We start from the raw sequence: 15892 nt of genomic DNA on the forward strand, positions 1-15892 counted from the left end.
CGCGCGCGCGCGCACACACACACACACACACACACACACACAAATTTGTTTAAATAATTTTAAATACTGAGGAAAACCTGTGCACATCAATCAGCATCAAAAGAGGCAGATGTAAATATGAGTATCAAGGGGAAAGATTTGTGGTCCACAGAAGCAAAGGCATCTTTGAAATCTCAATTACTTTAGTTAATTTTTTTTAACACAATCAAAACATCTTACAAATAATGTGTCTTGCCAAATACAAACTGTCTTAGGGATTAGCCAGAGTGCTAAGCTGCCACATCCTTCCCCTGAAGCATCATTTCCCACAAGTGGCAGGGCCATTTCAACATCTTAACCTCCATTCTGACCACTCCCCTTTCTTGATTTAGTATGCCACAGTAGAGACCAGCTTAGAAAATAAATGTAAAGCCAGATTGCTAATTATGTTTACACTGCTGGCCATGCACTGTGCCACAGCTACTCAGCCATGTTCTCTGCAGCGGGAAGCCCTCCTACACAACATGTGAACAAATGACTGGCCTTCTGTTCCAATAAAACTTTATTTATTTATAGGTGCCAAAATCTGAATTCTACAGGACTACATGCCTCAAACTATTACTCATCCTTTGATTATCTTTAACCCTTTAGAAAAACAAAAGCTGTTCTTAGTGGGTTGTTTGAGGACAGGGGAGGTAGGATGCTAAAAACAGCTAACATTTGTGCCTTTCAAATACCAACAATTTGTTCCTTTTCTTTTCTTTTTTCATCCTTCTTTTGCATGCTTAAAGAAAAGCCTTGGTCCTGAGCCTTCATTTGAGCATTGGATCCGCCATAATTCTTAAAAAACAATGGGAATGTGCTTTCCACTTGTCCTTTGCTCTCAAATTCTCCTTCTGGCTAGCTCCAGTATGGCCTTCCCCTCTCACACCTAACCACTGGCTAGACTCATACTGAGCAATGACCTCGCCTTTCAACACCTTTCCTATGAAGCCAGATTCTCCTGTTCCTCATTTTGCCTTGAGCATACTAATGCAATGAGCTCTTTATCTGACAATTGTATTCTCTTTTGCCTTGTCAGAATGTGACAAGGGAAAGCTAAAAACCTTCATATGGATCCTGTATCATCATCATCATCATCATCATCATCATCATCATTATTATTATTATTATTATTATTATTATTATTATTATTATGTTTTTTGTATTCTGAGTCCATATTCTACCCCTAAATCACAAAAAAACCCATCTAAGCTTCAGACCCCAGAAAACCTGGCTTCTTTATGCCTGTGGCAAATCACCTCACTCAATTGTCCCAAGATTCTTGTTCCTTCTCCCACCATCTCCCCAGAAGCTTTCTTCTGCTGTCTAGAAGACAGGTAGCAATTATACCCAGTGGGGACGAGAATTCCCACTGTTCTCCATTATCCCACTCAAATAACATAATGTGTCTAATTAAAAGATGGCAGAGAAAGAGAGAATGGGAGCTTACCAGTTGAGTAACAACAGACAGTGTGCCTCTTGTACTTAATTATTTTCTTTTCTCGTCTCATTATTTTGGGTTTATTGGATGTATGACTACTAGACAGAGTTAACCCATTTGTTTTTACTGTAAATAAAAGTTAAGTCAACAAAGATATTGAATAACTACTACTACATTTAGTACAATGAATGGTATTATGACAAAGCTTTTTGCCAGTTTATTGGTGGTGCGGCTTTCTTTCTTCTTACAGTTCCCTTAACTGTGCAATCCTAAAGAACAATGCCAGTCTAACAAGCCCTACCGGTTTGTCTGATGGCAAAGCCACTGGGAAAGGTCTTCAGAGAGGCTCCTGAAGGCTCAAACCACTGCAATGACTAAATTACGATCTTAGCCTACAGCAGTTCAACCAAGGAAACAGGAGCCTCCTTCAAGTACTACTACAACCACCCAGGAGTATGTCATGTCACTTGGCTCTGGGACTCTTAGGAGATGGGCATTACTATAAAAGTCACACCAGTGTTGCAAAGTTATAATAATTATACCGAAGCCCTTAAGAATTGCTTCCCACCTTGGAATAGCTTCTGAATCTCCAGATCTATTAACTCCAAAGTCATGGCTTTTGACTGTACATTTGAACCCATAGGACCGACCCCATAGAAAAGGCAGCATTAGATAATTGGCAGGCTGAGATAACCACATAATCCATAGACTATTTATCTGATGCTTCTGGACTCAGTGCTTCGGTTGTTTGTCACTGTAACAGGACGGCTGCCAAAGAGGGAGGTGGCCAACTCTTTCCCATCCAGTTACAGGCAAATGTAAACCCGAACTGTACATTGGGGAGGTGGTTCAGTAGGTCAAAGTGCTTACAGCTATCTCCTGGTGGAAGAAGAAAATAGAATGGATTCCTGAAAGTTATTTATTCCCCGGCCTCTGCACAAGTGCCCTCGTGTACATACCTGTTTTCATGCATACACTCTCTCATACTTGAACAAAATAAAATACTGTTTAAAACACGAATATCCCTGCCCAGGGATGAAGTTCAGAGGGGTTAGTAGAGAAAACTACTTATTCATAGATGTCAGGTTAATAATGATAAGACAAACAAGCACCTTTTCCTCTCAGTATGATCTAGTCTCAGAGCTGACTAAGTGTGAGGAAGTTAGGAAATGCACAGTATAAAGAAGCCAGCAATGTTAACGCTGGGTGCTCCCACGGGATTTTAAAGAAAAATATCACAATTCAGTTCCTTAGCCAGAAAACCTTGTTCCATTTACACAGCATCTCCCTCATCTAGGAGCACACCCTGTATTCATTTGCCTGAGACGGTCCACTTAAGTCAAAGTAAACTGAAGGAAAGCAAGAAAACAAGTCACCAGCAGTTTGCATAACCATTTTCCAGAAACTGAAGTCAATTTCTCAAACAAAAGGCAGAATGTTGCTACAGGATGGAAGCCACAGGAAGCCAGGCTTCATTTACTCCCTTTGCCTGTTAAGAAGGACAGGAAGTCTGGGAGGAGCTTTTGCCTTCAAGCTTTAATGGGGTGACATTGTAGGTAGATTCCCCTCCTCATCCCACCCCCACCTCCTCCCTCACTCCTGAGGTGAATGCAGTAGGTACTGCAGAAGTAGTGATATTCAATGCAGACCACCCCACCCTTTACGGCATGCAGTGTGCTCACCCCTCCCCTCAGCACCAGCTTCCCTCCCGCAGAACACTAGTCTCTTGGCAAACAACCAGCATCTCTCCTTTAAGCCCTTTTGGTGAGTTCCAAAGCCGGCATGCACCACTCAACTTATCAAAAACCAAGTGTCAGAGACCCTGACTTCCTTTGTCTTTTGTGCTGACTTGTTTTTGATCCCAGGGGGAGAGGAAAAGGCTGCTGGTATATCTGGGTTCAAATGGTTTTTACACAGTCTTGTGAGAATATAGCCCATTCACACCACCTACCATCAAAGCCCCTCTAAATCCAACACCCCTCTCTCTCACAGTGGGAGACACACCAGGCTGTATACAGGGTTACCATTGATTTCCTAGTGATTGGAAGGAAAGGCCTAGTTCTACACTAAGATTTTCTCCTTGTTATCAAGTCCTTGGTTTGCTTGAAAAACAAACAAGCAACAACAAAAACCAAACAACAACAACAACAACAACAACAACAATAACAACAAAAACCCATGTCACTCATGAGAAACACAACACCACCAAACAAAGCACAGAAGACAAAACCATGAAAACACAGCAAAGGTAGAGAACTATCATGAGGCCTCTGGGTGCTAAATGCTAACAACAACCATTAGCATCCATTAATTCTATGTATTCCTTACAGAGTAAGCCATCACGGCCTATACAGGTCCTTAAGGAATCTAATTTAGTGGAATGATGGAACAAAATGCAATTAGAATATAATTGTGCATATGTAAATATGCGTAGGGGAGCTTTGGTAGCACTGCTGACTGCAACAGTCACCCAGGAATCTAGCCTGCATTATTAACTGTCACCATTATTAAGAAAGGGTTTGTTAAGCAAAGACAAACGACCCAATGATTTGGAATCAGCAAACTTCAAAGTGTGAGGCAGGATATCTAGGCGGCCCTGTGCACATGTGTGAAGTTCTCTACTTTGCAGAAACACTTTCTGGGTGGCGTGATAGGAGGTCTTCTTATTGAAAGATTTATTTTTAATTTTGAACAGTTTCCCAGCATCTACCTCCATGAAAATTAAAATAAAGAGATGGAATTTGGTCCTATTAAACAAACCTCCCTGCAGGATCAGTCAACAAGATGGGGAAGGAGTCACCTCATTGCTCCAGAGGAATTGCCTGTCTACCTTTCTGCTAGATCTAAAATAATTACAACAATATTTTTCATAAAAGTTTTGACTTTTTCCTCCATTCCTAATAAAGTTCTTGCACGTGTTATTCATGGGGAAGATTTTCAACATGCCTTTCATTTGCTCTTTGGACCTTTTGGCATAGTATGGGCTGACATAATCTTTTGGCTTGAGTCCTTAAGTATATGAAGAACTGTGCAAGTCTCTTCTTAAAACCTATGGATGTTAAGCCTATCTCCCAAGGGCTGCCCTCTACCAGAGAATGATTTCAGACTTGACCCTGCATAGATGTGGGCTCAAAGGGGGCAGTCGTAGTTTTAAATTGGTTAAGAGCACAATGTTCTCACTTGTGTGAGGATAATTAAAAAGATGTGATAAGAGAGAGGACTGGGCTCAGTGAAAGAGCAGTTGTCCCAGAGCTAGGGATGGAATGAGGATGGAGAAGGACTGAATTTAAAACCCTTGACTGGCCATCACCAGATTCTTCTAAGTACCAACACAGCGCCGCACGTGTTGGCCACTTCTTCTACTGACACCAATTATGGTCCAAGGAACTGTGGTATGTCTATTCCTTTACACACACACACACACACACACACACACACACACACACACACACACATACACAGAGGGGGGTGTAATAACAATACAACAAAGAAATTTTACTGGTGGTCACAAACTCTTACTTGTGATACTACTAAAATGTCTGACATTCTTCTTGTCTTTTTAGAAATACAACCTCTAACAGTGCAGACTACCTAAAAGTACAAAATTTTAAAAAAGGCAAGGGCTTAGGAATCAGGGCCAAAGCTGTCAGGAAAGTGCATGCCTAGAAAGATTAACTAAGATTGGTGACAGATTTTTCTAACAAGGTAGAATGGGTGGATCCTTTGTGATCACTGGACAATCAGCATAACTAGTTCAATGAAGACCCCCTACAGTAATAATAGTCATCATAATGATGAAAATAATAAAAAATTATATATCAGACAAGATTGTACCTGAGGGATCTATCAACGCTGTCCTCTGATCACCATCCTATGTGTACACAAATGCATGTACCAGACACTCACATCTCAACCCATGTGAAAATATACACAAAAGGTAAAAAGTTGACATACTTATGGTTCATAACTACAATAAAATGTCCATACTTAAACAGTTGGTGGCTTTTCCATAGTAGCTCCTGTTGAAAGTCCCAAGCTTTTTCTTTCATGTATTCTAGGAAATTCAGAGTAAAATGGAAAAAAAGTAATAATGGCTTTGGATTAAGTGTCTGGCACACTTTTCTTTTGGATCAATTAATATGGATATTCTACTTGACTATGGGAGTCACCTCCTGAAACACTTAAAAGGAAAATGAAATATGAGGCAGCGGGGTTGGGACTGCTTACAATCCCTTTCTGGTCATGCTTGCTGGCATAAGAGTCTCATACATAAGTCATTTTCCTCCTCCCCCTCCTCCTGAACTCTTCAAAAATAGCAGGGAACTTGGCCAGTGAGATAACTCAGCAGGTAAAAAACCCAGTCTGCCAGGAAAGCCTGACCCAAACCCATCCCTTGGATTCCACAGTGGAGGGAGAGCCTCCATTCTCTGATCTCCACATGTGAACCCTGACTGTCCTGTGTGACAGATTGGTAATTAACTCAGCCCAAACACTTCAAGAACAACAAAGTTTTCCAGATATGTCTGTTGGAAGTTATGTTCTACCAGAAATGGATGGGTTGCCACCTCCTGTGCAGTTCAGGTCAGTTCAGTTCAACTAGGTAAAGGTCTACAAAATTAGCACGCATCTCAAACGGGATGCTGTGTGAGAAAGGGTGTGAGCATAGCCCAAGCTCCTCAGTCTTCTGCCTCCATCTCCTAGGCACTAGGATTATAGGTGTGTCGATCACACAGGATAAGCAAGCTTCTTAAGGGAGATTTTGTTAAGTACAGAAGTAAGATTTATGCAGTTGGTTCTGATATAGGACTGTGTATATTATTTATAGTCTTTTACATTTAAGAACAAGATCCAAACTACAGCAGCTAATACTTTTGTTGGATAAATCAAGAGATGCCAGGGTAACACCGTGCATTAGTAGCATCAATGTTATGATCCTAAGTAATCTGCAAATGCTGTGATGTGCACCCATGGATTGAGAGGTAAGTAGCAAACATTGGGGGTGGAATAATGGTTCAGTGGTTAAGAGTGCTTTCTGGGCAATCGTGAGAACCGGAGTTTGGATCCCAGTAACGACACCCAGCATGCATACACCACAATGGGGCAGAGACAAAAGGATTACTGTGGTCTGCTAGCTTCCAGCCTGTCCTAGAAATCACAAACCTCAGGTTTAGGGAGAGACTCTGCCTCAGAGGAAATATTGGAGAGGTGGACAGTAGGCTCTTCCAGTCTTAGTGCTTTGGTGTTTGTGATGGTTCACATTTGCTTGGCCCAATTAGAAGGTGTGGTCTTGTTGGAGGAAGTGTGTCACTGTGGTGGGGTGAGCTTGGAGACCTTCCTCCTAGCTGCCTGAGGATGCTCAGTCTGTTCCTGGCTTCCTTTGGGTGAAGATGTAGAACTCAGCTCCTCCTGCACCCTGCCTGCCTGGTTGAGGTGATGCTGCCGTGTTCCCACCTTGATGATAATGGACTGAACCTCTGAACCTGTAAGCCAGCCCCAGTTAAATGATGTCCTTTATAAAACTTACATTGGTCATAGTGCCTGTTCTCAGCAATAAGACGCTAATTAAGACAGTGCTCATGGGCTCTTGTAGCTGTATATGCACATGCACTTATACTCTCAAAAGACAAAAGAAGCGATTAAATATCAACTGGGCCCAAGGCACTCAGTTTACTAACGTTTCATCATCTTTCAATCATACTTTCTGATTCACTCTATTGCCTGATACAAGAATGGCACTCAGTTACTGTCTGAAACTTTGTGATAAACTAGTGCCCATCCTCTTCAAAACCTTTTGTACTCACTCTAAGGCAGCTTCTAGATTTATAATAGGTTCTACAGCTCATAATTATCACCCCTAAAACAGAGTTATGGTAAATAGGAATTGACTCCTACCTGCTTGGTTGGTTGTCACTGTGACAGACACTGACTGGTCCGGGCTAGGGTTGTACTTAGACACGCCATTCACTGCCCAGATCTCAAACGTGTAATTGGTGTGTGCTAGGAGGTCAGTGATGGAGACTCTGGTCGTCTTGAGTCCATTCTGCTGTGGCGTGTAGTGGACTCCACTTCCACAGGGTCGACACTTGCTGGGATCCCCAGCTCCACATTTCTTGCAGACCACGTTGTAAGAAATGTCCTGACGGCCACCTGTGTTCTGAGGACTGCTCCATTCCAAGTTCACCGACGTCTCGTTGACATTAGAAATCAAGTTGAGGGGAGCAGATGGTGGGCCTGGAGAAAGAAAAACAGACTGTCACACCAGGGACTGAGATCCTTTTGGACCCCTTTAGAGTTTGTATTATCTTCTCTGCAGCTTTAGGAGAGGAAGAAGGCCCATTTGGCAAAGCAAGCAAAAGGCAAAGAAAGAAACAAAAGGGATCCTTTAAAAGAACAATATGACGGAAGGTGTGTGTGTGTGTGTGTGTGTGTGTGTGTGTGTGTGTGTGTGTGTGTTCTACTCCAGTGCAAATAAACATGCCACTTGGAGACATGAAGCACTATCCAGCAAGCGGGCTCGAAGCCCAGGCCTGCTCTCAGTTGGCAGCACAGCAGCATTCGTTATCTGGTCTCCATCTTACCTTCTGAGGGGTGGCTTACAAGTGGATTCCAGTTCCCAGGACTGGGGGGTACTGGAAAATTAATACTTAGAGACTGCTTTTGAAGACATGTTCCGCATGCTCAGTGGAACCCATTACCAATAGCAAATTAAATGATTACAGCTATCTACACATGGTTCGGTGGTGCAGGTAAGAGTTAAACCACTCCTAGGTAATTAGCGGGAACTGGTTTAACATGATTTCAAAGATGTCAAAGAGAGATACAGCTGTGGAGAGATCTCAGAGCTTAAGCCAGGGCTGTCCTTGACTACCAGATACCTCCTCTCACTCTTTGATAGATTAGGGCTGCACCAGGGTATCTAAAAGCACATTCACCTCACTGACATCAAAAGGTTTCTGATATGTGAACAATGACTGTCATGATAGACAACCGGTTACTCAAAGCACCACAGATAGTTGGAAAACAATAAAAGATAAGACTGTGGACCCTTTAGTCAAGACACTATGTCCTAACTGCTATCAAATAGAGACTGGGATTGAAGGAGGGGCTTCCTTGATCTAATTCAGTTTCAAAAGTTTAAAATATGCCTTTAATCTAAAACAAAACAAAACAAACAGTAACAAACAAAAAATGAAAAAAAATAAACAAACATGCGAAGAACCCATCTAAATTTTCATACAAACTTGAGATTTTTTTTTTTCTGAGACACATCCATTCTTTCTACACACACACACACACACACACACACACACACACACACACACACACACACACAAAACCACACACACTTTTGGGGATGATTGCTATGAAGATAATCTCCCATACTTGCCTGGAGAAGGGAAGTTTACTGGAGGCCTATATGAAACTGATGCTTTTCCCCCTTAGCCACGATAGAGCACTGAATCTGTCCCAAAGCATTCGGGGGACAGATGTGAAGCAGGGAGCCTGTAGCTATCAAGTCACTTTCTACATTTATTACTTGGCTTGCAGTGATAAACGGGGCCAAAGGATTTGGTGGAAACCTTCTATGTGGGAAACCTCCCTTTCTTCTCTCTCAAACAGCTTAATTAAAGACCTTATTTTAAAAAGTAAGCAGCTTCTCCCTCTCTCCCCTAGAGACTAATTATCTACAACCTTCTGAGCTGTAAGATCCATCCCCCAATCTTCAAATCTTACCAAAAAAAAAAAAAAAAAACTGACAGAAATATTGCAAAATTTGTGTTAACCCTAAGCCTACTTCATAAAACCCTCAAAAACAAAATACAAATGTACTCTTATTTAGATTTTAAGACTTAATACATGGTCTTGAGCACAGCAGATAAGATAGAGTAAGAATGAATAAATGACTTCAGAATGCATATATGGAGTGAGTTACTTACTGAAAATGTCAGACTCGGAGAGCCGAATATGGTGTAAAGTATTAAATGTTAAAGACGAGGGAACCAAGATACAGAAAGCAGACAAACATAGTAAGTGGTGAAAGTTTACCCAATGTAATTCAGAAGACAGCTTTACTGATGTCCTAAAGAACTGTGTCTGTCCTAGTCTGTTCTACAAGGCAGAAGTGTTACTTGTAGTCAGGGTGTGCATTGTCTACTCTTCAAATTCTGTGACTTGTGATGGTCACCACCATGCAAGCCATCGCTGGATTGCAACTGAACCTAGCCACAGTTTGTTTTACAGAAATGGGTCAGCCACGGGCTCTCACTTCGCTGAGACTTGCAGGGATAAACAAGAGTGACTCTGAAATCCATTAACCCCCTTGCCAAGGCCCCCAGTCCACTCTCACATGGGAAAATGTGACACAATGAACCGAACACTACAGAGGCAAAAAGTCAGTAATTAGTATGTAGGACGGGGCATGGCGGTGTCTAAACAGAGAAGAAATGGAGCAGAAAACTAAATGGTCACAGGATGCGGAGATGTAACACCGCCGTGGGGAAAGCAACACAAAGATTCGGGAGGATTTCAGTAGTGGGGGTTGATATGAAAACAGTCATGGTCTCCAATAGCCTTCTTAGTTCTTACAGAAGGCCTGGAGGTAAATGTTTAAGGAAAGGGTGAGAACTAAATTCAAGTTCAATGTTGCCTCCCGGGCTGGTTTAGAGAATAGCACTCTTGTGTGTCGTATTTTGCTGTCTTAGAACGTGATGAGGACATAGAAGAGCATCAGTTTACAAATTGGACAATTACAGTTGTGTGATAAAGGGGGAAATGAAACATGGAAAGCCCAGCCCTGTGCGATTACCACACTGGATTACACAAAGACCCGGAAGAGCATGCATGTTTTGCAAGCTAAAAATCACAACGGAGGCTGTATTTCGTCTGCAGGATGATAGTTCCCTTTTCCAACTCCTGCCAATTAATTAAAAGAAGACAAGCATGGAATAAGTGTGTTCCTCATTTTTACTGAAGAGCCACTTCCTCAGAAAAGAAAAAAAATTCTCGAGACAATGAGTGGGGAAAATGAAGACAGCCAAAGTCAATCTAGGTGGCAATCCCAGCCAATGAATAGAAAACAAACAAAGGAAAAGCTCTGAGAATGACCTATTTTCTCTTCAATTTGAGTTTTGTATCTAAGTATCTAGTAGTCATCAAGTTCCTGACAGCAATGGCCTTCCTGGTCAGAGATAGCCCATCTGTGAGTGGAGTTTCCAGTTCTAAGTGCAGAGGGACTCTGTTCACACATTCTCTACTTCCCAGGATCTCACCACCTAGATGAAAGCATTCGAGAAAGATTATGTTCTCCAGATCTCTGTGAGTTTGAGGCCAGCCTGATCCACAGAGTAAGTTCCAGGACAGCCAAGGCTACACAGAAAAAAACCTGCCTCAAAACACAAAAAAGAGAGGTGTTCTTATGAACATAAACAGCCAACTGTTTTTAATATAGTATAACTACTTTGATAGCATTATATCATATTAGTTGTAAGTATCCCAAAGAATATTTAACATATATGGGATAATGGCATGTTAATATCACATTAGAAATGGGTGAAGACCATCCTTGGATTTTGGGATCCCCGAAGCTCGTAGAGCCAATCCCAAATGCATAGCGAGAGAAGACTATATAACTTTTATATCTATAAAAGCTACTGCAGAATGCAATCATATTTTCCAGTCTGTTTACACCACTCTTACTGAGCACGTGTTGACACCAGGTTGCTTAAGGGTCACTGTGGGGAACAAAGTGGTTTCCGTCAATGCCAGCCTGAATACAAGGCTGGCAGTAAGTAAGGTACCACTCTGACTGCTGTTCCTTGTGTCTGTGGCCCGAGTCACTTAGGATACCTGATGATTTCTTCCTAACCAGGCATCTGTTCCACATCTGTCCCCATCTATCACCGGTGCCTACGTCATCCTCAAGGGACCTGATGTTATTCATTATTTCCCATTGTCTACCACTGTTTCTAAATATCTAGTTGAGAGCAAGCTCAATAAATGTTTGATTAGTGAATAGATGGATGAATAACAAGCAAACCAGGTGCTCGATCGAGTGTACCTTGCATTGCGTGGCTGAACACGAGCTTCCTCGAGCTGAACCACTAGCTTCTTCCATGAGGCTCATTAGCAGTAAGCCTGTGTACGACTGTCTTTGAATAACTCATTCCCATATACTAACCAGACTGGAAAGGGTGGGGAAGGCTCTGTGTATCAATGGCTACTAACGCTGGTGGGGCTGGAGAGGGCTCGTGTATCCAACTCATATTCATCGCGTGTCTCATTTCTTCACCTGCTGGAGGGGAGAGAGGGAAAAACCTCTACCTCATTCATTTTACTGCATTTGTGATAGATTCCTGGAGAGAAAGGGGATTCGTAGAGGAAACAGAGGCTAAGGACATCTAAACGCGAAGTATGTGTGTGCATGGGATTTACAGACGAGCACACACCCTGCCTTGCCCTGTTCCTAGGCGCCACACCCGGGAGTTTAAAAGAGGGACCTTGTCAATTAAAGCTTTGTCAAGTCAGAACTGAATGGCTCTAGTTTCCCTTCTGCTTTCTTCTCGGGTGATGATTTACCAGAAAACTAGCTAAAAATCTCTCTGAAGAAATGGATTCTAACATTTCCAAAGGAAGTCTCCTCTTTGCCTTTAATAGAATTTTAAGAGCTCCCCTCCCTCATTTAATTTTTTTTAATCACCAAATTAATCCATTTTTAAAATATGAAATGGTCGGATGCCGAAGGCTCGTAAGGGAAGACACTCCTTCGGTTTCATTTTGAATCGCACTTGTAAATCTCCCCACGGTATTCACCCACAAGCTCAACATCTCTGCATCCCGGCCTTCCGAGGAATGGGGCTGGCCTGCGAAACACTTTTAAAGTTTTCGCATTTTTGAACGCCTTTCTTGGTTTTTTTTAATATAATTTAGTGGCCCGGATAATAACTATACTACCAAAAACAAAAGGCAAACATAATAACCTTTAATTTACGAATCGAGCGGGGTCAGCATTCTTCCTTTGTAAGAACATTTTATTGCACAGCCACATTGTAAATATTTTATTCTTTATGGGCCATATGCTCCTGGCAACAACCACTCGGCAGCCACAGCAAGTATCTCCACCATGAGGCATGGCTCTGCCCAAGAAAACTTGGCAAATTAGATGGTGGTTGAAATTGGACGTAGCTCGTCAATGATTCCTAGAGGGATTATCAGCGGTTCTCGACCTCCCTAAGGCTGAAACCCTTCCACACAGTTCTTCATGTTGTGGAACTACAAAATTATTTTCCTTCCTCCTTCCTAACTGCAATCCCTGCTACTGTTAGGAATCATAATGTAACTACCTGTGTTTTCCAGGGGTCTTAAGTGACCCCCGTGAAAGGGTCAGTCAAACCCCTGGGAATTGGGACTCACAAGTTGAGAGCCACTGGATTAGATAGATGTTCGTCTCTCCCAAAGAAGGTTTCTGGTGTTATGATACCATACGCAAGCCTGCATGCTTGCATACTTGGTCTTCTCTGGCTATTTGAGGAGGTTATGGAACCTTTAAGGGATAAGGCCTTGCTAGGCAAAGAGCCATGCTCAAGTGATGGCTTTATGACCTTCGTTCCTTGCTGCCTGGCTGTTGCAACAGTGTAACCAGCCACACCTATTCATGCTGCAACCCCAGAGATCCACTCCTGGGATTTGCTCCCACTGTATCCCCCCCCCCCCTTAACTCTGAGCCACAACCAATCATTCCTTCCTTCCATAAATTGTTTCTGTCGGGTACTCCACCATAGCATAGTAATATAGGTACCTTCATAATTATATATCTATTTCTGTGCACATTAAGTGCAGCATAAGACAATAAAGGAAAGTCAGACTGGCAAGCCAGGAACAATGCTGATTTCTAAAACCTAGATCATGCCTGATGTCACTGTCTCAGTAAGGAAGGAGACTCATGGAACATTACTTCCCACAGTTCTGACAAAGATGGGCACTGCGCCTCTTGCCTCTGTGGGGAAGTTTAAATGAACATTCATTCCCTTCAGTGGTGTGAAATGCTTGCCACATCACCTAGCAGGTGCCGGTGAAGGGTGTTACATCGGGTAATTATTGTTTTCATGTGGAATGTCAACTTACATTCAGTGGGCAAGAGTTTGACAGCACGAGGCCCGGAAGAAATTATATATAGCCAAATTATGGCAGATACAAAGGGTTATCACAGTAATACTGTTGTATCATAAAATATCATATGTTATATTGCAAAAGGGAAATCTCTTCCTCCTTCACTAAGTATGTCTTCTGCTCTGGAAAATGGCAGCACATACAGGTGAGATAGGCCAGCAGTTCAGAGTGAGCACTGCTCACACAGAGGACCCGAATTCGGTTTCCAGCAACACATGTAGGGTGGCTCGCACCCGCCTGTAGCTCCAGCTCTCTGCTGGCCTCCTCTGGCACTGCACTGTCATGCACAGCTCCTGCACATGCACATATATGCACACGTGATTTTAAAACCACTCGCTAACCATGAATCTGGCCACTGATGTGTCGAATGCGGTATAGCTGTCATGCAAACTTACTCCATGGGAAGGTAAAGCCATCGTAAGAATAGCTAGTGCACTCCACCCAATCCCATATGAACTGGAAATGGATTTAATTCTTAAAGGAACAGACTAGTGCTTTAGCTGTATGATGATTCCATTTGGATTTAACAGACACATAGGCATATGGTACAAAGTTCCACAAAACAACTGAAAATTCAATTTCTTGTAACAACTGGCATCCAAGTGCTAACAGACCCTGAGGCAGTCCATCACATAAGCCTTTTATTTGCTTCCTGTGAGAATATTAGCCTCCATTCTTCTTTCTTGGTTTATTACTATTTTTGCGTGTGTTCACATCTGTGAATTGAGTGTACATGTATGTGTGTGCATGTGGAAGACAGAGACTATCAAGAGCCTTTCCTTCCTCTCATGCTGTTCACTTTGATTTCTAGCCAAGGTCTCTTATTTTTGCCCGGATCTAGACAAGACAAGTAGGTTAAGCTGGCTGGCCAGCTGGGCTTACAAGAGCATGCCACCATATTGGGTTAAAAAACAAAATGGGTTTTGGGACTTTAACTCCTATCCTCATGCTTGCTGAGAAATTTTACCTTCTGAGCTTTGGCCCCAAGACCATGGTTTGTTCATATTCCCATGACGTCAGCACTGTGGTGGTATTTAGCAGCCTAGGATCTAACTGCTGATTGAGTAAGTAATGGGTCCTTTATCTGAATAGCAGCTACCTTCATTAGAACCATTACTGCCCTAGCCTGTGTGTGTGTGCGTGCATGTGCGAGGTGGGAGAGAGAGAGAGAGAGAGAGAGAGAGAGAGAGAGAGAGAGAGAGAGAGAGAGAAGCTGGCAGGAAAATATAGTAAGGGCCAATCTCATATAAAATTCAGGTTGTAATCAAGGAGTCTTAGTTGACAGAAAAGTTACAGTATCGGGGGCTCTTATGGCACCATAACATCCAGACCCATTACGGATTTTTAATACTTAACTGATTTTTAATCATCGTTTTAAAATTCAATGCCTGAGCCATGAAATTAATTCTGGAAGTAGCGAGGAACATCCTCGGAGCCTGGGCAGAAACATAACTCTTAACCTGATCAATTTCTTTAAGCGCAACTGTCACCCGATAAAATGCCCAGGCAGCCGGTTCCAAGACATTATCTTCTGAGGAAGAGGCACCTTGGGGCTCCAGTTCCATTTCATAAGGCTTCGTGGAGCATGCACAACTTTTGGGCTGTCAATAATACTTCAGTGTCTTAGCTGGAAAGCCCTTCAACCCTTCAGATAAGCTTTTGTTGTTAATCTCTCTCTGGTTGAGAGACAGGTTGTAAGGCAGGGTAAACAGTTGAGGGTGTGTGAGTTTGGACTTCGAAATGAAGCCCCCGCTTCCCCCTGACAGCTGTATATGTTGTCACCACTAATTGCTTTGTCTTGACCCTGATGGCTGGGTTAGTTTACATAAAGACTGCTGTCCAGGGATACCACTTTTGAGATTTATGAACGGGGCAGAACCTTTTATCACAGCAGTTTATGTGTTTTAACAATGAAGAGTGCCAAGGCAGAACTGTCCATAATTTCAAAGCTGAACCACTTGGACACATCCAGCACTTGTTGCTGTCATGATGAAGCCTTAACTTCCCACAGAGGTCAGCGCGCTGACCTCCCTCCAGGGTCTACTCCTTCTCTCTACTTCTATTCCGCCATTCTCCTCTCTAGGAATCTTTGTCCTTTCTTTCTCGGTTTGACTCAGTGTTCGGTTGCTGTATGAGATGACTAGGGTAGAGCTGAAGTACCTCGTCAATCCTCCAATCGTACACAAGCACTTGGAAATACACAGGAGCAGGGAAAAGTGTGACTGGCATTTCATTCAGGAACTAGGCGAGCTGTGCACCCCGCCT

General features: G+C 42.6%; 1 protein-coding gene across 3 annotated transcripts in view; it reads right to left on the minus strand.

Moving 5' to 3' along the window:
• The window catches only part of Epha4 (Eph receptor A4), a 143407-nt gene that overhangs the window by 51460 nt on the left and 76055 nt on the right, over positions 1-15892 (minus strand). For all 3 annotated transcript variants that reach the window (XM_087566338.1, XM_087566337.1, NM_001162411.1), the window contains 1 exon segment: positions 7355-7693. In XM_087566338.1, coding sequence (XP_087422464.1) covers positions 7355-7693 — 339 coding nt within the window.

The sequence above is a fragment of the Rattus norvegicus genome, chromosome 9 (assembly GCF_021556685.1).
Source record: "Rattus norvegicus strain SHRSP/BbbUtx chromosome 9, alternate assembly SHRSP_T2T, whole genome shotgun sequence".
Classification (NCBI taxonomy): domain Eukaryota; kingdom Metazoa; phylum Chordata; class Mammalia; order Rodentia; family Muridae; genus Rattus; species Rattus norvegicus.